At 36.4% G+C, this 21,278-nt stretch overlaps 1 protein-coding gene and 1 long non-coding RNA gene across 11 annotated transcripts in view; one reads left to right on the plus strand and one right to left on the minus strand.

The window, feature by feature from the left end:
* The window catches only part of ZNF260 (zinc finger protein 260), a 112,952-nt gene that overhangs the window by 36,302 nt on the left and 55,372 nt on the right, over positions 1 to 21,278 (minus strand). For 6 of the 7 annotated variants that reach the window (XM_055310697.1, XM_055310698.1, XM_055310699.1 and 3 more), the window contains one exon: positions 15,371 to 19,007. In XM_055310697.1, the coding sequence (XP_055166672.1) occupies positions 17,599 to 19,007 (1,409 nt within the window). In that variant the 3' untranslated portion in view covers positions 15,371 to 17,598. Of the gene's footprint in view, positions 1 to 15,370; positions 19,008 to 21,278 lie in introns of those variants that run through there. The other variant, XM_055310704.1, reaches the window with a different exon arrangement.
* Positions 1 to 21,278, plus strand: part of LOC129500368 (uncharacterized) — a 65,606-nt gene that overhangs the window by 14,449 nt on the left and 29,879 nt on the right. For 3 of the 4 annotated variants that reach the window (XR_008662540.1, XR_008662537.1, XR_008662538.1), the window contains one exon: positions 14,108 to 14,245. The exons of the other annotated variant lie outside the window; for it this stretch is intronic. This is a non-coding gene — a long non-coding RNA (uncharacterized LOC129500368). The remainder of the gene's footprint in view (positions 1 to 14,107; positions 14,246 to 21,278) is intronic. 4 annotated transcript variants of the gene reach the window in all.

Here is a 21,278-nt window from a genome sequence, read left to right on the forward strand (position 1 = left end):
AGGTTGAATCATTTGCCAGTGGCCAATGGTTTAATCAATCGTGACTATTGTTGAATTTTAAAAGTTACACTGAGTAAATTTTAAAGATTCAATTAGCTTTATAAAATGATTCATGAATGTGGCAGCATTGCGTTGTTGCTGAGCCCTGAAATTGGATTTGTTTGCCCCATGCTTAGTAAGCCCATCTCTGAGTCATCAGGTTTGAAGCAGAGAAAGATTTATTAAAGGACAACCCAATGAGAAGGCAGACATAGGTCCCAAATCTACCTTGCCTTGTTGATCCTAGGGACAGTTTATATATTAGCAGAAGCATGTGGGTGTTAGAGCAGGGACTGGATGGGCCTTGAAACCTATGGAGGTCTTAAAACTTCTCCAGGTTACGAGTTATTCTCTGCATCTTGGCCTAGTGCCTTTCAGTAGTCCTATTACATGTTGCCATTGTGTGGGCAAAAGAGATGTTCTTGTTGGAGGGTCATGGAGCACAATGGTCAAGAGAGAATTCTTTTTTTTTTTTTTTTTTTTATAAATTAATTTTTATTGGTGTTCAATTTACCAACATACAGAATAACACCCAGTGCTCATCCCGTCAAGTGTCCCCCTCCGTGCCCGTCACCCATTCACCCCCACCCCCCGCCCTCCTCCCCTTCCACCACCCCTAGTTCATTTCCCAGAGTTAGAAGTCTTTATGTTCTGTGTCCCTTTCTGATATCTCCCATACATTTCTTCTCCCTTCCCCTATATTCCCCTTCACTACCATTCATATTCCCCAAATGAGTGAGAACATACACTGTTTGTCCTCTGATTGACTTACTTCACTCAGCATAATACCCTCCAGTTCCATCCACGTTGAAGCAAATGGTGGGTATTTGTTGTTTCTAATGGCTGAGTAATATTCCATTGTATACATAAACCACATCTTCTTTATCCATTCATCTTTCGATGGGCACCGAGGCTCCTTCCACAGTTTGGCTATTGTGGACATGGCTGCTAGAAACATCGGGGTGCAGGTGCCCCGGCGTTTCATTGCATCTGAATCTTCGGGGTAAATCCCTAACAGTGCAATTGCTGGGTCGTAGGGCAGGTCTATTTTTAATTCTTTGAGGAACCTCCACACAGTTTTCCAGAGTGGCTGCACCAGTTCACATTCCCACCAACAGTGTAAGAGGGTTCCCTTTTCTCCGCATCCTCTCAAGAGAGAATTCTTGACACATATATTGCAACTTAGTAAGTTTATTCAGCTTCACTTTTGCTGTATGAAGCTGGTGGTTATAAGCTTAGTACTCAAGGGACAGGAGACATGCAGGGAGTATTATAAATATCTTCCTTGTATTTCTACTTGTAAAACTATTTTTGCACAATTTCTCTGGTGTTTATCATTCAGTTCAATATTAACTATCAGTGAAATTTACAGGCAGTCATGAGACCCTGTAAGAATGTAGCAACCAGGGAACCCTGGGTGGCACAGCGGTTTAGCGCCTGCCTTTGGCCCAGGGTGCAATTCTGGAGACCCGGGATCGAATCCCACGTCAGGCTCCTTGTGCATGGAGCCTGCTTCTCCCTCTGCCTATGTCTCCTCCTCTCTCTCTCTCTCTGTGTGACTATCATAAATAAATAAAAATTAAAAAATTAAAAAAAAAAGAATGTAGCAACCATGGGACGCTTGGGTGGCTCAGCGGTTGAGCACCTGCCCTTGGCTCAGGGCAAGATCCTGCGGTCTCAGGATCGAGTCCCACATCAGGCTCCCTGTCTGGAGCCTGCTTCTTCCTCTGCCTACAGCTCAGCCTTTCTCTCTCTGAGTCTTTCATGAATAAATAAATAAAGTCTTTTAAAAAAAAGTCTTTAAAAAAAAATGTAGTAACCAGCATGTATTTGATCCTTATCGGAACTATGCGGGTTATAGGTCAGCTTTCAGGGTTTAAAGGAAAACATTTTTCTGCTTCTATCCTTGATCAGTTATCAAGGAGCCTGCCTCCCCAGTTCCTGTACCTGGGAAAAAAGAACAAAGTTCATAATTCTTGCAAGGCTGTGGAGGAATATGCTTAGTTGTTCAGTGTATGGAAATGTGTGTCAGAGGACTTTAGTTTACATGAATAAAGTATAAGTTTACAGTCTAGCAAGTAGGGGGGATCCACAAAGAGCTACAGAAAGGGAAGTTTTTAAAACCAGAACGAGGGAGTCATAAAAAGACCAAAGGATTATTTCAGGTGAGATTGAGACAGAGCAGGGACTGGACTTGGGTCTCCTCCCCCCTAAACACAAATCCAGTGTTCCTTGGCTAGGTCTGTAGAGGAAGAGCTGAGGCTTTGTGAGTAACATACCTCGAGGGAATGTAGAAGTACAATATATGTTTAGAAGTGAAGCACGGCTGCAAGAACTGGAACAAACCAGTCAGCACCAAGATGGACCCAGTGCTGACCTTTCACCAAATTTCTCCCTTGTTAAAATACTAAAAATCATGCCCAGGGTGGAATTAGACATGTGACACATAAAGAAGCATGACTGTTAAGTGTGCAAGTGCCCCCCAAAATCACTGCCCCTACATGTTTAGCCATCACCTTTTTCCTGCTTAAGTCTCTTTAAAGCTCTCCTTGACCTCTGGGGAGACAGCCTGAGGATCTTCCCTCTGTGCTGTCTCCCTTGTGCTGAGCTTAAGTCCCAATAAAGCCTTGCCTGGAACTGCTGTTTGGCCTCTAAATAACTTCTGTTGTTCAGAGAGCCCAAGGGCCCAGTTCCATATCAAAGTCACCATCCTCTTGGGGGAAAAAAAGCATCTCATGAGGTGGATTTCCTCACTTTCCTTTGGGGAGATAGAGAGGCACTATGTGACGGATAACTTTATTGGTGTGACCAAAACCCGGGCTGCCCGGTTTTCTTTTAAAATAGTTATTTTACTAGTAAAATGAGTTTGTTTGGGAATAGCAGAGGAATCACAGTTTGGTACAAGCAAGCCATGGCAAATCACAGACAAGTCTGAAGAAACAAAGGGAAGGTCATCTTTTAGCACTGCCTTCAGCCCAGGGCCTGATCCTAGAGTCCTGCGGGTTGGAGTCCCGCATCCCTGCATGGAGCCTGCTTCTCCCTCTGCCTGTGTCTCTGCTCTCTCTCTCTCTCTCTCTTTCTCTTTCTCTTCTCTCTCTCTCTCTCTCTCTCTCTCTCTCTCTCTCTCTCTCTCTCTATCTCTCTGTGTTGTGTGCCTCATGAATAAATAAATAAAATCTTTAAAAAATTTTTTAAAATATAGTAGGAAATTGGGGTGGGTTGTTTTGAACACAAGTTCATTGGAAGAGAATGAGAGTCTGACATTGTAGAGTTTTCTTATTGGCTGCAAAAAGTGTTTAGTACATTGTTGCCAGGGCAAAAGAGATCTTCCCTCTTGTTATTAAAAGCAGGAGATAAATTCCTACCTGAAAAGTGTCCTCCCTTGTCAAAATAAGGATTATCTTTCTTCTTCCTGCTGATTATGCAGACTACAAGGAGTGGTACATGAGAGCTTCCCCTTCATGGGAGGTTTAAATGAGGTTTTTACTCATATTTTCATGTTAAAAAAAATACAGTGTTATATTAGTTTCAGGTGTCATTCTCACACTTTTTAACACTGTAATGAAACCTCCATAAAAATCCCAAAAGGACAGAGTTCGGAGAGCTTCTGGGTTGGTGAACATGTGGAAATGTGAGGAGAGTGCCAAGCTCAGAGGGCATGGAAGCTCTCTGCCTTTTTCCCATACCTTGCCTGTGCAGCTCTTCCATCTGGCTTTTCCTGAGCTATATCCTTTTATAATAAACTGGTAATCTAGTAAGTAAAATGGTTTTCTGAGTTCTGTGAACCTCTCCAATACATTAATAGAACACAAGGAGGGGTCAGTGGAATCTCCAGTCTGTAAACTGGTTGGTCAGAAGTACAGGTGACAACCTGGACTTAGAACTGATGTTGGAAGGGAGGTGATAGTCTCAGAAGACTGAGCCTTTAACCTGTGGAATCTAATACTATTTCCAGGTAGATCATCTCAGAATTGAATTAAATTGTAGGGCATCTAGCTGGGTGCTAGAGAAGTGCTTGGTGGTAAGGGGAGTCCCTATAAGTTCCCAACTTGGAAACGTGTCAGAAGAGTTTACTATTCTTTTGGTTTATTTATTTATTTTATTTATTTATTTAAGATTTTATTTTATTTATTCATGAGAGACACAGAGAGAGAGGCAGAGACACAGGCAGAGGGAGAAGCAGGCTCCATGCAGAGAGCCTGACGTGGGATTCGATGCTGGTACCCCGGTACCCCAGGATCATGCCCTGGGTCAAAGGCAGCCGCCCAGGCTGCTGAGCCACCCAGGCGTCCCTCTTTTGGATACTTTAAACATGAAAAGAGCAGACAACATTGGAAGTAGGGAGATTTAAAAAGTGGGGAAATATTTTTAAAAAGGACATTGTGATATTCAAGGAAGGGCTAACGATGCCCCAAACTAGTGTGTTAGTAGTAGAGACAGGAATAGATGGATTGGAGATATATTCAGAGGGAAAATGTTAGAATTTGCTGAAGGATTTTATGTAGGAGGAGAAGAATGAAAAATGACTCTGAAATTTCTGTTCAGACTTGAGAGAAGCACAAGCCAAAGAAACATACAGATTATACCTGCTGGGGCCATTTTCCCCAGGAGAAGACTGTTGGCATGAGAGACTGAAATAACTTGTCACATTATTCAGTCTTGAGTTTGGGCCTTCTATTGATTACCCTATCTATCCTTTCAAGTTAAATGCAAAAAATGAAGGTACAAAATATTGAAAGTAAGAAAGTAACAGACTAGTAAGAATCTTTTTGAGGATAAGGACTTGGTGCTTTGAGTGTGATTAAAATCATTTGGATGTTTGCCGGTGTTTCTCAGAAGTGAAAGCAAAAGCAGTATGAGAATCTTTCCCCAGTACCATTGAGTCTACAGCCTTTCCACCTTCATTTCTTTGGACATGGATTATTTTACCCAGTCCTTTCTGTCCTAATCTATGTTGAGAGGCTCTAACTTCTCTAACTTCCTTCTCCCTGACTATATTGCATCCTGTACTGATTGCATCTTGAAATTTACTGTCATTTCAATTCAGATGATTAACTGTTCTGACTTAAATAAGAGTAACTGTAGAAATGCAGTGACTAAAGGTAGAAAATACACAAGAAAATAAATGACAAGTTTGTGATTTTTTTTTTAAGATTTTATTTTTATTTATTCATGACAAAGAAAGAGAGAGAGAGAGAGAGACAGGCAGAGGGAGAAGCAGGCTCCGTGCAGGGAGCCCGAAGATCCCAGTTTTCCAGGATCACGCCCCAGGCTGAAGGCGGCCCTAAACCACTGGGCCACCGGGGCTGCCCAGTTTGTGATTCTTAATAGAGAAATATTAGAAGCATTCCTATTAAGTCAGAAAAGAGACAAAAAGAGTCTCTTTTTTCTACTACTAGTTAACATTTCTTTAGAGGTGCTAGGTAGAGTAGTTAAACAAGAAAAAACTTAGAGGTAAAAAAAAAATTCTGAAAAGTAGTATCATTAAATGTTTGATTCCATGGGGGAGTATGCAGAGGAGAAAAAATGTTTTTAATTTTTTTTTTAATCACCCTCTGAAACTGAAATTGAGTTAAACAGCCTCACTAATCATTAATTCATGAGGGGATCTGTCTTCTTTCAATTCTCCACCCTGTTTCCCTTCTTCCTCTATAGAGTCATTCAAAATATCTTTATATTGAATATGTTCTTACAAAGTCATATATTTTACTTGCATGTATTTTTTAGCTATACAAATAATATATCTTCTCTTTTTTGTTTTTCACTAACAACCATGTTTTTACAATCCTTCTGTCACTATGTAAACATATGTCAGGACATCTACCACTCTTTGCCTATCTAGTCTTCCAGGGGTTGAACCCTTGGGTTACCTGCGATAACCACCATAAGAAATTAAGTGAATATCCTTATATATGTATGTATTTCTTTATGGACCTGTTTGAGAATTTTGAAGGCCATTGATATCTGGGTCAGGATATGAGTTTACTTGTCTAAGTAGTGTCAAGTCATGTTTAGATTAGTTGTACAAGTCCACAATTCCACTAGCATTGCATATGAGTGTTCCTATAACCCTAAATCTGCAAAGAACACAGCACTATCTAGCTTTTTCATATTTATGAGTGTAAAGTGTCTAAAGAATTACATCTGTGTAGTATTATTTGCTTTTCCATGATTGCCAGTGATTTTGAGTATTCTTTAATGCTTCTCAGCTTTTTGAGTTTATTTATAAATTACATCTTTGTACCTTGTGTTCATATTTCAATTCAGATTGCTGCCTTTTGCTGCTGATTTGCAAGTGTTTCTTAAATATTCTAGGTTAATTTCCTGACAGTTTTAGATTCTGCAAATAATCCTATTCTATATGTATTCTTTTTCTGTTACTTATTAAACAGAAAGCCTTTATCTTAATGCCACAGTTGCATATTTTCCCCCTGTGGTTTATAGTACAAAATTGCTGTTTGTTTTTCTGCTCTATGATCACAAAGAAATTCTCCAGTTTTGTCTATTAACTTTGTAGTTTTCTCTTACACATTTAGGTCTTTAGCCCATTCCAGTTTTGTATTTTCAAAAAAAAACCATATTCTCCCAGGGTGCCTGGGTGGATCAGTCAGTTAAGCATTTCCCTTTGGCTCAGATTATGATCCTAGGATTTAGCCCTGTATAGGGCTCCTGCTCAGCGGGGAGCCTGCTTCTCCCTTTCCTTCTGCCTGCTATTCTACGGGCTTGTGTACTCTCTTTCTCTCAAATAAATAAAATCTTTAAAAAACATATTCTTCCAGTATTGCCTCTGTTAGCCCTTCTCTGTGAGGTTATATTTTTTCTCTAACCCATGGATGAAATGTTTGGCAAGTGCTTTTACAGTCTTTACTAGTAAAAAAACCTAGTGGACCAGATGGATCACCCTCAATTTGACAAATAAAATGCCTAATGCATTGTATTGATTTAGGACTGTAAACTATTTAAAATGAAAACTTCTCTCTTCCTACAACTCAGTCTTACTTTTTTTTTTTTGAGTTTCCTTTGTATTTATTGCAACTGTTAATTAACAATTTAATTAACATTCACAACTTCTTAGCACCTCACTCTTAAAGATAGAAGCCTTTAGGGTGCCTGGGTGGCATAGTGGGTTAAACATCCGACTCTTGGGTTCTGCTCAGGTTGTGACCTCAGGATTGTGAAATTGAGCCCTGCATTGGGCACCGTGCTCAGTGAGGAGTCTGCCTGAGTTTCTTTCTCTTTCTCCCTTGCTCCTCCCCCACATGCTTGCTTTCTCTAAAATAAATAAATCTAAAAAAAAAAAAATGCCTATGGAAGAAGGAGAATGTGTACAGTTTATTTCCCCTTCATGTTCTTCTAATCTTTGCCTAACACTACATTGTCTTAACCTCCCTAAAGTTGGAGCACTGGAAGGGAAGAAAGAGACAGGCTTTCCTGTCTCTTATTGACTCTTGCTGTTGTAATCAGTTTTTGGTTTTCTCCTGTGTTGGTGCATATTTAAAGCTGACTTTTTCTTATTGTCTGTTGCCTGTCCGGGTTTCAAAGTAAATACTTGGCTGAAGATATCCATCTGCAAGGCGAAGCCATGAGGCTGGCACATCCTCTTCACAGAGACCACTTAAAATCCTTACATTACCCTCAGATATCCAGGAATACAGTGGTTAACCTTCTCTGGTGATCAGATTGCTCCTTCAGAGTTTCTTTAGGACAAGATAAAAGATTGCCCCAGGGCAGATCTAGTAGCAGTCCATGTAGTCCACATCTAGTCACCAGGTGGGAATTAGTCTCCCATCTATCTCTCAGATGCATATTTTCCCCAGATGGCATGAAAAAAAGAGAAATTTCTCCTAAGAACTCCTTCTTCTCCTAAGACCTCCCTTCGCTACACTCCATTTTGGATCTTAGAGGCACTGGGATCTATAGGGTCCACTTGGTTGGTTTGAAGAGATGAGGAAAAACCCACCTTCTTTCCCCAGGGGGCTGGGAAGCACTGACAACCCTATCTATAAATAGTCCTGCCTCACAAAAACAGTCGTCTTCCTCATCTCCAGTTTCTCCAATTTCTCAAATACCTTGAAATATGTTGAACTGAGCGTGGCAAAATTTGTGTATAGCCATTTCTTAGTTTTCAAATTTTGTGGAGATATCCAGAACCTCATTTTATTTTTTTTAATTTTTATTTATTTATGATAGTCACAGAGAGAGAGAGAGAGGCAGAGACATAGGCAGAGGGAGAAGCAGGCTCCATGCACCGGGAGCCTGACATGGGATTCGATCCCGGGTCTCCAGGATCGCACCCTGGGCCAAAGGCAAACCGCTGCGCCACCGAGGGACCCCCAGAACCTCATTTTAGAATGTAGGGTATGTTGCACCTATTTTTTTCCCTTTGATTGCTCAGGCAAAACATAAAGAATGAATTTTAGTTCAACATTCAATTTATAAATCCAAAGCAATAAGAAACTTCTGTGTACCAGGATCTGTTTTGAAGTAGAAAGAATAAGAAAAAAACATGGGCAAGAGACTTTGCTGTGATTTCTGCAGGAAGCAATGGGTTGGGATAGAGTAAGTAGGTTTAGGATTGATTAGTTTGAACAATCTCAGAAGGCTTTGTGGAAAAGTGCTATCCCCAGTTGCTAGTGTATGGCCCTGGGGTAATTAGGGCAAGGGAATAGTGGCCCTGAATATGTGCCCAATAAATGAGGTTGTTTAAGTTTGTGCTCTGGCTGGTTAATTTGCATGCTCCCAGTTGAATTTTTACTATTTGTAAGGAATTGGCTACCCTAGGAGGCAGTCTCTCCAGAGTCAGTAAGTCTCCAGGTATGAAAGAATCGGAAATACAGAAAATAAAAAGGCACTTATTTTTTTCACTACACAATGTACATTTAAGTTTCCTCCATGTGTTTTTGTGGCTTAATAGCTTAATTTTTTATGTCATAGCACAATGATACATTATATAAATGTATAGCAGTTTGTCTATTCACCTTTTAAGGACCTCTTGGTTGCTTCCAGTTTGAGAAAATTAAGAATATGCTATGAACATCCAAGTGTGGATTTCTGTGAACATAAGTTTTCTACTTATTTGGATAAATATCATAGAAGAAAGATTGCTAATTCATATGGTAAGACTAAGTTTAGCTTTGTAAAAAACTGCCAAATTATCTTCCAAGGTGGTTGATCCATTTTCCATTTCTATTGGCAATGAATAATCAGGGTTCCTATTACTAGACATCTTTTCAGCATTTTGAATTTTAGCCATTCAGATAGGTGTATACTGGTATCTCATTATTTTAATTTGCAATTTCCTAATTGCTATAGGATGTTGAGCAAATTTGCATATGCTTGTTATCTATGTATCTTTTGTGAGGTGTTCTGTTCAGATTTTACGTCTGTTTTTTGATTGGATTGTTTGCCTTTTACTGTTAAGTGTTAAGAATTCTTTGTATATTTAAGAGTATTTTGCATATGTGTTTTGCAAACAATTTTCTCCTAGTCTATGGCCAGTCTTTTTAGCACTTTTTAACACTTAAGATTTTTTTTGCACAGCAGAAATTTTTAATGATGTCTAACTTAACAGGTTTTATATTTCATGGATCATGCTTTTGAGGTTTCTTAAGAAATCATTGCCAAACCCAAAGTTACGTAGATTTTCTTCTGTATTATCTACTAGAAGTTTTTTAGTTTTGCATTGTATAGTTTGGTCTATGATGTATCTTGAATATTTTTAAAAATTTAAAGCTTGTCCCTAGATTCATTTTCTTAATGTGGATATCCAGTAGTTCTAGCTACATTTTTTGAGTGATACCTTTATTCATTGAATTATATTATAGTAGTTCCTTTGTAAAAGATCAGTTGGCTCTATTTATGTGGATCTGTTTCTAAGCACTCTATTCTTTTTCACTGATTTATTGTTTTTGATAATACAAAGAGTCTTGATTATCCTTGTAGTAAATCTTGAAGTAAGAGTGTTAGTGCTCCAACTTCTTCATCCTCAGTATTGTGTTGACTTATGTTGGGTCATTTGCCTTTTTATATGAATTCAGAATCAGGCAATATCTACAAAATAACACGCTGAGATTTTGATTGATACAGCAATGATTCTATAGCTTGAGTTTGGAATAATTGTCATCTTAACAGTATGAGTGTTCCTATCTATGAATATGGAATATTCATTTATTTAGTTCCTTAATTTCTTTCATCAGTTTTTTAGTTCTCTTATAACTGTTACACATTTTTTTAAGATTTATTCATTAGTGCTTCTTTATATGCTAAATGGTTATGTGTTTTTTAATTTTAATTTTATATTGTTCATTGCTGGTATATAGGAAAGAACTTGACTATTTTATGTTAACCTTGTAGTTGCAACCCTGGCTATAATTACTTATTCCAGGAGTTCTTTGTTGTTGATTCTTTTGGAGTTTTAGATAGTCAACCATGTTATCTGCAAACAAAAATGGTGTTATTTCTTCTTTTTTAATCTGTATACCTTTTATTTTTCTTGACTTGTTCCATTAGCTAGGATTTCCAGTACAATATTGAAAATAGCAGTGAGAACAGATATGTTTTTGACAGATGTTCCTATCAAGTTGAATAAATTCCTTTCTCTTCCTAGTTTGCTGTGAATGGTATTAACTTTTTTTTAGTACTTTTTTTGCATCTACTGACATGATCAATATGATTTTTCTTCTGTAACCTGTTGATGTGTAATGGCTTATATTACCTGATTTTGCAATGTTGAGATAGCCTTGCATGCATAGGATAAACCTCAGTTGATCATGTTGTATAATTTCATACATTATTGTATTTGATATTATAGTGTTTTGTTGAGGATGTTTGCTTTTATGTTCATGAGAGATACTACTATGTGATTTTCCTTTCTTATAATGTCTTTATGAGATTTTGGTAGTAGGGTATTGCCTCATAGAATGAGTTAGGAACTCTGTCCTGTTACTGTATTTTCTAGAAGACATAGTAGAGAATTAGTATCACTTCCTATTTAAATGTTTGGTAGAATTCACCAAGTGAAACCATCTGTGCCTGATGCTTTCTGTTTTAGAAGATTATTATGAATTCAGTTTAACAGGTATGTTTTGCAAATCTGATGTTTTAGGATTTTGTTTGTTATCTTATTTGCTTTCATACAGTTCATAGCATTTTTTTTATGCATTTTCTTATTAATACTTCTAATTTCTTTGGGGTCAGTAGTTAAGCTCTTTTTCATTATGGATTTTAGTAATAACCTTTTTTTATTTAATGGTTGTTTTAGATAAACATTTCTAATTTTGTTGATCTTTTAAAGAAACAAATTTTGGTTTTATGTATATTCTTTTTTCTATTCTCTTTTATTGTGCATCTATTCCTTATTTCTTTAATTCCCTTTGTTTCTCCCCCTAGTTTTCTTTTTTAAATATTTATTTATTTATTTATTTATTTATTTATTTATTTATTTATTTATTTATTTATTTATTTATGAGAGACACAGAGAGAGGAAGAGACACAGGCAGAGGGAGAAGCAGGCTCCATGCAGGGAGCCCGATGTGGGATCAATCCTGGGACTCCAGGATCACACCCTGGGTTGAAGGCAGGTGCTAAACCACTGAGCCACCCAGGGATCCCCATGTTTTTGTTATTGATTTCTAATTCAGTATCATGGGTGGAAGATATACTTTATATGATTTTAATTTCTGTAAATCTATTGAGATTTATTTCATAGCCTAAGTTGTGTTCTCCTCTGGAGAATGTTTTGTGTACTTGAGAAGAATATGTATTTTGCTACTACTGGTTAGAGTTTTTATTGATGTCTTTGATCTGGGAGGTTTATAATGTTGTTCACATCTTCTGCTTTTTGTTGAACATCTTCCTAGTTTTATCTACTACCAAAAGTGGTTTGAAGGTTACTGATTACTGTTAAATTGTCAGTTTTTACTTCATGTATTTTGGAACTCTGTTTTTAGGTGCATTTTATGTCATTGAAGCATTTTTATGATAGCTTTAAAATTCATGTAGGATAATTCCAACATCTTTGACATCTTATTAGTGCTTTTTTATGGTATTTTCTCTTTTAAGTTGAATATCCTTCATTCTTGTTAGGATGAATAAGTTTTTATTGTTCTCTGGTAATTTGTGGTTGACATTTTGGTTCTTGGGTACTTGGTGAACTGGAATTTAGTCATGGTTCTATTCACACGCATGGTATGTGCAAGCTCCCACTAGGTGTAAGGGGGGAAGAGCTTTTGTTCCTGCTGTGTTGAGTGGTAGTCAGGGTCTGATTATACATTGCCTCTGCAAATGCCTGTCAACTAGTATAGAGTGGACCACAGCTAATAAATGCCACAATGATAGTCACAATTAGTCAAGGACCTAATCACACTCACACCCTCCCAGGGCAACTGTCAGCCAGGAGATGAGGCTTTATTTCTGGGCTATAATGGCAGTGTTGCATTCACATCTTTGTAGGCTACACACTATTGATGCGCCTGGATTGGTAGTCAAATTTCTTATACAGCAGCTGAATGTACTGATTGTTCGGGAAAAGGGACATTCATTGCCTCCTTATTCCTGGGCTGGGATTATAGGGCTGTGCACACACAAAGTCTTTGAATATATATACTGGCAAGGGAGTGATGCTGCTGGTTATTGTGCAGAATGGTGTGGATGTTCAGGTAATGTAGAGCTGGCATTGTCAATAGGGCTTTTTGTTCCACATGGCCACAGCCTTTTCAGCCCTTTGTGTGAGGAAAACGGGTTGTGGAGGGTGTTTTCTTGTTATTAGTGAGTGGTGTGTTTATTTGGTAGTTTGCATCTGGTGGCATTTCATTTTGCAAGGTTCTCTGGTATTCAGGCTGGAGTCTAAAACAAAAACAAAACCCAATTCTCCTCCAAGGAAGTCACTGCTGAGGTAGGTTCCTCAAGTCCCAAGGTCCATAAATAGTTTGCCCTCATTTCTCCAAGTTTCAGATTCTTAAGTGTGTTCCATATATTTATCCCCATAGACTTCATGCTTAATAAGTGAGGAGGAATAGGGCAAAATACGTGTACTTCATCATATCCAGAATGATGTTTTGGGGTTTTTGTATCTGCTCTTTTGCATGTAGGAATTTTGGGGGTTGTTTTTTTTTCCTGCTGCTAAGATTCTTTTGTTATTACTCATTTTAATTGGTTGGATTATGATTGTTTTGGTGTGATTTGCTTGGATGAGTTGAACTTCTTGGATGTTTAGGTTTAGTTTTCACCAAATTTGGAAAACTTATTTCTTTAAATGCCTTTTTGTTCCTGCTCATTCATTTTGCTCTCTTCCAGGGGTCCCAGTTACACATAATTAGATTGATTGCAGTTATCCTGTAGTCTTCTGTTATTTAATTTACTTTTCTTAGTCTGTTTTTCTGTTTCAAGCTGTAGTTTTTGTTGCTATGTTTTTAAGTTTACTAATGTTTTCTTTCAATCTCACCAGTTGTATTTATAAATCTTAGAATTTTTATCTCTAGAATTTTGTTTAGGTCTTTTTAATATCCTTCACATCTTAACATGATCAGTCTCCTCTTCCTTCTTGGGCATGTGGAAAATAGTTGATGGTCGTACTGCCAGTCTATTTCCAAATACAAAATCTAGCAAATCAAATATAAAACCTATTTTTGTCATTTCTGGATGTGTTTATATTGATTTTTCTCATTATATTCACGTTTTCCTGCATTTTTACACTCCTGTTTTTGTTTTCTTATCAAGCACACATCTTAAACCTTCTATGTGCTTGATATTTTTGTATTTCTATAAATATACTCAAGGTTTGTTCTGGAATCTATATTACCTGGTAACAGTTTAATCTATGTTACCTGTTCCTATTAAGATTTACTTTAAACTTTATTAGGTGGGACCAAGAAGCCTTTAGTACTAACTTGCTTCTCTACCGAGGCAGTAACTTTTTAAGTAATCTAACCAGTGCCCTGTATATTATGAAGCTTACCACTCTGGCTGATGGGGACACAAACTATTCCTGGCTGTGTGGGTTCCCAAGGGTTACCTGTACTTTTTCTAAGCATTTCTTTTGCTGACCTCAGGTGTTTACTTCCATGCACAGATCACGACTTGCTCTAGTAGTCTGCCTTGCAAACTAGCTATCTCTGCCTCCCTGGACTCTCATCTTCACCTTGGCATCACGAGGCTCCCCCCTGCATTCCTTCTCCCTGTGCTGACATGTGGAAATGCCTACTAGGAAGTAAGTGGAGTTAAAAGTGTGGATGTGACATTTGTTTACACTTTGTTAGGCATTTTGTTATCTGATGTTCAGTATCTGGAAACAACTGCTTGTATTTTACCTAGTGTTTTGTTACTTTAGGCAGGAAGGTAAATCCAGTCTCTATTTTCCATTTTGGCTAGAAATAATATATTTTTTAAAGGTTCTAGACATACAGAAAATTTTTAAGGAAAAAATTTCCATACATTCTTCTCCCAGTTTGTGTAATACTAACATATTACCATGGTACAATGATCAAAACCAGGATATTAACATTGGCGCACTACTATCAATTAAAGTACTGGCTCTTTTTTTTTTTTTAAGATTTTATTTATTCATTTTAGAGACAGAGCAGGGGGCAGGAGAAGAGGGAGAGAGATAACCAGATTCATGTTGAGCAGAGCCCCATGTGGGGCTCAGTCCTAAAACCCTAAGATCATGACCTGAGCTGAAATCAAGTGTTGGGCACTTGACTAAGCCATCTACACACCCCTAAAGTACGGGCTTTATTTAGATTTCACAAGTTTTTTCTACTAATGTTCCAAAGATCAAATACAAATTCCTGCACTGTTTTCAGTTGTTAAGTTTCCTTAGTCTCCTCCAATCTTTTGAGAGTTTTTCACACTACCCTTGCCACTCATGACCTTTGAAGGTCATGGATTTCTGGAAGGTTCATTTTCAGTCTGCAGTTTCCTTCACGATTACATTATAGTTACACTTTTTTAAAGTCAGAATACTACTCATGTGGTATACCCTTCCTAGTGCCTCACTTTGGGTAGTATATATATCCCAATATCTTACTACTGGTGATCATTTGATGAAGGTGGTAGGTATATGGAATGTTTTCTCCTTTTAATTATGTATTTGAGATAGATACTTTGATACAATTCTCTAATTGCCTGTTTCTCTTTAAATTTTCACCTTCAGATTTAGTATCCATTGATGAATTTTGCATATAATTTTAACTGTTATTAGAGTGATTTCCTATTTGCCTCATTCCCTTTACACTTATTAACTAGAATTCTTCACCATTAAACTGAAAAAGGATTTTATCATTGGAAGATAATTTCATAGTTCACTGCATCAATAAACAGGATAGGTCTGGAATATTCTCTTGTATTTTGGGGAAAAGCCACCAAAGCTTCTAAGTAGACTTGGGAAAATGTGAAAGGATGAAGGACCAAATGAGAATGGAAATGTAAGTTTTATTAATTTGAACACCAAATAGAAGTAGGAAAAAAAAGTAGCAGCAATAATTGCATAATTGTTTATTGTACCAGCAGTCTGTGAAATGACAGGAGTTCTTAACAAGGTTAAAGAAAAATGTTAATGTAATTTGACCAAAATATAGTTGTAATTACAATAAGGGAGGCATAATAAGGATGTGTTGTTGTATTTATTAAGTTTTAATCATTTCAAAAAGTAAGTGCCAAGTACATGGTTATTTTGTTTCTGTTTTTAATTTTTAAGTGTCTGTGTAAGGTTTAGACAGCTTACTGTTTTAATCTGTTCAAGCCAGCAAAAGAAAAAAAAAACAAAAAAAGTAAGGCACACAGTTCTAAAGTATTACACCAAGAAGAGATTGATGGTATTCAATCAGTATTGATGGTAACTCAGAATAACAAAATATAATGGGATGAGAGAGCAAAATCAGCAGTGTGGTCACATTATATATTTAAGTAAGTAGAATGAATATTAATAATGACTATAATAGAGTTGAACTATTTAAAAGATATGAAATCGCATATATTCTAATAAAAAGGGTAACAGACTCATTCTCTTATTTTGTAGCATATGAAATACCTACCGAGTATATATTTTTTAAAAGTGCTAATTTAAGTAAAATACTAATCAGGAATAAAGAAAACAGCTAAATATATCCAGTAAGAAAATGGCTTACTATTACTGGGTAATGCAAAACTTTAAAAATTCCAAAAATTCTAGGGAAGACTAAATTGAAAAGTAAAAATCTAATATGTGATAGTGACATAAATGTATCTAAACAATAGGTAAATTTTCTTATAAAAATCTAATAACTAGTGTGGCTCATAATTAACATTAACTGCATAACTAGGTCAGCTCTCCGTACTAAAGAAATAGGTAGACAGTTAAGATTGCAACTTTTTCTCTGTTCACTAATTTTTTCTTTTGCTTTTCCTTTCCTTTCTAAAAATGAAAGTTCTGTTTATTATTAAGCTGCCAAAACCCAGCAAGGTAACACTGGCAGGGAATAAAAAAGTATAAATATATAAAATCCAGTTGAAACCATGGTGGTAATAAAGTTATAAACTCTCTAAATACAAGTTTACTGTTTATTTTTTAAATACTATGAGTTTTTTTTTAAAAGATTTTATTTGACACAGAGACAGCACAAGTAGGCAGAGTAGCAGGCTGAAGAGATGGCAAAGCAGGCTCTCCACCAAGCAGAGAGCCCGATGTGGGGCTCAATCCCAGGACTCTGGGATCATGACTTGATCTGAAGGTAGACACTTAACCAACTGAGCCACTAAGTTTATAATTATTGCCAAAAGTTGCAGATTTCCCCTTCCTTTAATAAACCTAAGAGACAGATAAGAATGGCTTAATTTTACAAAATATTTAAAAGTGCCTCTTTACTTTGGATCCTCATTGATACTGCCTAGAGGTCAAAGGCTTTTTAAAGGAATTGTGTTGTAGTAGGTATTTAGGCAAGTCTGTCATGTCAAAACAGAAATTTTAAAAGAAACCATTTGATGACAATGGAAAGGAGATTACTCATGTACCATTAAAACAGACAATAGAAAATGAAACAAAAAAATCTACATAAATACCATGCAGGGCCATAAGACTTTAAAACCACAAAGGATGTGACTGGAAGTTTTAACTCTCTAGAGGAGGAAAAAGTACATCATATATAACAATTTATAATGCAAAAGATTTATTTGAAAAATATTACAAATTAGTAAGCAAAAAAAACGGAATAAACAAAATTGTAAACAAAACATGCCTGTAAAAGAAATTCATGTGAAACTGACTCTAATTAGTGAAACACATTTTCCATACGTATCAGAAATCAATAGGGACCATCCTATTTAAACTGATAATGACTGTTAACTGATACATAAGGGAGAAATATTTGGCACTATCTAACAAAACAAAGTACACATCACCTATCACTGAGTACTTCTACTTCTAAATAGAGTGGCCAGGAAGTCTGGAAACAAAAAAAGAGCAACATAATCCCCTTGATTACTTTTTATACTGCATGGACTTTCCCAGTGAAACTCAGAAACAAAAGGCTCTTGGTATGTGTCTTTCATTCAAAAGACAAAACACCAGTACAACTTTTTTGATTATTAAGTAAGGTGCTTTCCCACACTAAAGGCACTCCCACATTCCTTACATTCATAGGGTTTCTTACCAGTATGAATTCTCTGATGTTTTGTAAAGGATGAACTATGTCTAAAGGCCTTCCCACATGCCTTGCACTCATAAGGTTTCTCTCCAGTATGAATTCTCTGATGTTCAGTAAGGGCTGAACTATGTCTAAAAGCCTTCCCACATACCTTACATTCATAAGGTTTTTCACCACTGTGAATCCTCTGATGTTGAATAAGTGCTGATGTAAGTCTAAAGAATTTTCCACATTCTTTACATTCGTAAGGTTTCTGACCACTGTGAATTCTCTGATGTCGAGTAAGTTCACTACCTACTCCAAAAGCTTTCCCACATTCCTTGCACTTATAGGGTTTCTCACCAGTATGAATTCTCTGATGTCTGGTTAGGGATGAACTGTTTCTAAAGACCTTTCCACATGCCTTGCATTCATAAGGTTTCTTTCCGGTATGAATTCTCTGATGTCGAGCAAGTTCTCTACAGACTCCAAAGGTCTTCCCGCATTCTTTACATGCATAAGGTTTCTCACCTGTATGAATTCTCTGATGTTCAATAAGCTGTGAACTAATTCTAAAGACTTTCTCACACTGTATACATTTGTATGGTTTCTCACCAGTATGAATTCTCTGATGTTCAGTTAGCTGTGAATGGAACCTAAAGTTCTTGCCACATTCCATACATTTGTAAGGTTTCTCATCAGTATGGATTTTCTGGTGTCGAGTAAGTTGTGCATGCACTCTAAAGAATTTTCCACAGAAAGTGCATTCATAGGGTTTCTCACCATCATTAATTATTTGAAGTGGAGTTATTTCTTCAACTCTTCTAATGGTCTTTTCATATTCCTTACATTTATAGCACCTTTGATCATCATGCATTTTACGGTGTATAGTAAGGTCTTCATAAAAACTAAATGCATTCTCATATTCTATATATTTACAAGGTTTCACATCACTGTGTATACTCAGTTGCAGGGTATGTGGTTCATCTTCAAAGGTCTTCCAATATGCATTATATTGATATGTTTTCTCACCAGTATGTATTCTTTCATATTCATCAAAATTTAAGTCACAGCTAACAACCTTCCCATAGTCCTTACATTCATAGAGCTTCTTGCTATCATGAATTCTCTGATGTGATATAAGAGACTTATGTTTATAATTGGGCATTTTTTCAGAGATGATTTTCATTTGGCTGAAATATCCCACTTCAGGTCTTTGTATTTCAGTCTGGCTTTTGCTTTGCCAGTCATTTCTGAAAATGCAGCTCTCAAGACCAATGAATTTATTTTCTGTTACTTTCCCTTGAGAGCCATTGTTTTCAACGTCCTTTCCAGTAGATAAACACTTGGTGTCATATTTGGACTCCAAATCTGAAAGAGAGGGGAAATGAAAAACAATTTTTGTTTTCATGTGCCGTAGAAATGAAACATTTATACAATGCAGAGGAGAAAAACTGCAAGTATAAACAATACAAGTAAATGATTAAAATATCTCAATTAAGTTTTAAGAAAGATCAGAGAATGATGAAAGCATAATGTAAGATTGTGAAGTCTGTGATAAAAGAAACAGATGAAGTCAGTGGGTCTGACATTTAGGTGCTGATCATCACTTAATAAGCTTGTCTAGTACTAATGTTTGGGAACCAATCCAAATAAACTGACCTACATCTATAGATGTAGAATTTGTTACCAATATCATGTATAGATACAACTAACGCAAATCATAATTTGATAATCTATACGTACTAACAATTTTGGTTTTGTTTTTTGAGTAGGCTCCAAGCCCATTGTGGAGCCCAATATAGGGCTTAAACTCATGATCCTGTGATCAAGACCTAAACTGAGATGAAGAGTTGGACACCTAATTGAGTGAGCCACCCTGGGACCCCGGGTTTATTTTTTTAACAACAGAATCCAAATGCTTTACTGTGGATAAGGAGCTTGTAAGACCTAGTCTTAATCCATTATCCCTTTTCACCTAATCTTTTTTTCACCTCTTACAGCAAATACAGTTCCTACCCATAGGATGTTTCATTCTCAGAAATGGGTTCTTTATATGCTACTCACATTTTACTGTGCAGATCTAAAAGTTACTACCCTCAAAAACAAGGTACTGACTGTAAGCTCATATTTATGTTTCTGTTCCAATATCTAGTTGCTTGCCCTCACATTCTTCATTCTTTAATTATGTATTCAGTAATTTTCTGTTATACTATTTAGCCTTATTCCTTAAATTCCAAAAGGAAAAATGTAATCATTATATGACATTGAAATAACAAGCCCCAATGGACATAACAGTTGATAATTACAGGGAAAATAAATCACTAGATGAAAGGAATCTAAGTAAGACAAAAAGGAATATAACAGTGACTGGTAAACACAATTGATCATAAAAATATTATGTAAGTATAAGACAAATGCAGTGGTTTTAGTAATGTCTCCATGCCTTCCAACTCTCACACAGTGATTTATACACACACACAGACACACACACACACACGAGTTCTTATGAACAGTTTTTTCTAATGGACTCTCCACTTACACATACTGTCTCATCATTGCTGTTAGTTCCTTGCTGTGCAGAACCATGGTTTTCTTCACATGTTAATAAAGATGAGGAATTTTATTTACTGTTTTTCATTAGCTTTTTCACTATCATATATCTATCCTGCTGAAATCCTAGTCTATATTTAAATGTTTTCCTTCATGCTCTTTCCCAGATACCTTTCCATTTATCTGTACTCAAACCCAATCATTGTCATATTCCACAAGGCAATATCAGTATTTTAGATACTATAGTAGGTATAAATCATACTATAAGGCTTACACAGTCCTGAAAGGGGAATAAGCTAACAGAATGATATAGAAAAGGTGGCAGTATAGATGGGCAAGATGGAAGGCACTTTGTAATAAAGTATCTGTTGAACACTGGCTAGAGACTGGCAGGAAGATAATGGGATAACCGGAGGAAAATCCAAAACAAATGATAAACATTGCATGATATAGGGCAAAAATAATTTCCTGTGACTCAATTATGTTATATGAAACAAAAGTATAATCAATATTTGATCATAATAATAAAACTGTAAATGAATGCCAGTATCAGTAAATCAAAAAGCACTTCTACCTAGAAATGATAAAACTGTCTACCAAATGTAGAAATATAATTGAAATTACAAAAATTTCAGAAAACAATCACATTGAAAATACAGTTGACCCTTGAAACTGGGGATAGGGTGCCGATACCTGCACAATCAAAAATCCTCATATAACTTTTGACTCCCCCCAAAACTATTTATAGCCTACTATTGACTGGAAGCCTTTCCAATAACAAACAGTTGATTAACATATATTGTACATGTTGTATGATACATATTATGTACTATATTCATACAATAAACTAAAAAAAGAAGATGTTAAGAACTTAAGAAAAAATACAGTATTGTACTACCTGCATCAAAAAATTCATGTGTAAGTTGACCCACACAGTTCAAACCTGTGTTGTTGAAGGGTCAGTTGTAAAAAATTAAAGTAAGTAATGTATACTTTTTTTTTAAAGATTTATTTTTATTTATTAATGATAGACATATATATATATATAGAGAGAGAGAGAGAGGCAGAGACACAGGCAGAGGGAGAAGC

The sequence above is a fragment of the Nyctereutes procyonoides genome, unplaced genomic scaffold, assembly GCF_905146905.1.
Source record: "Nyctereutes procyonoides isolate TBG_1078 unplaced genomic scaffold, NYPRO_anot_genome, whole genome shotgun sequence".
In the NCBI taxonomy this organism is placed as follows: Eukaryota; Metazoa; Chordata; class Mammalia; order Carnivora; family Canidae; genus Nyctereutes; species Nyctereutes procyonoides.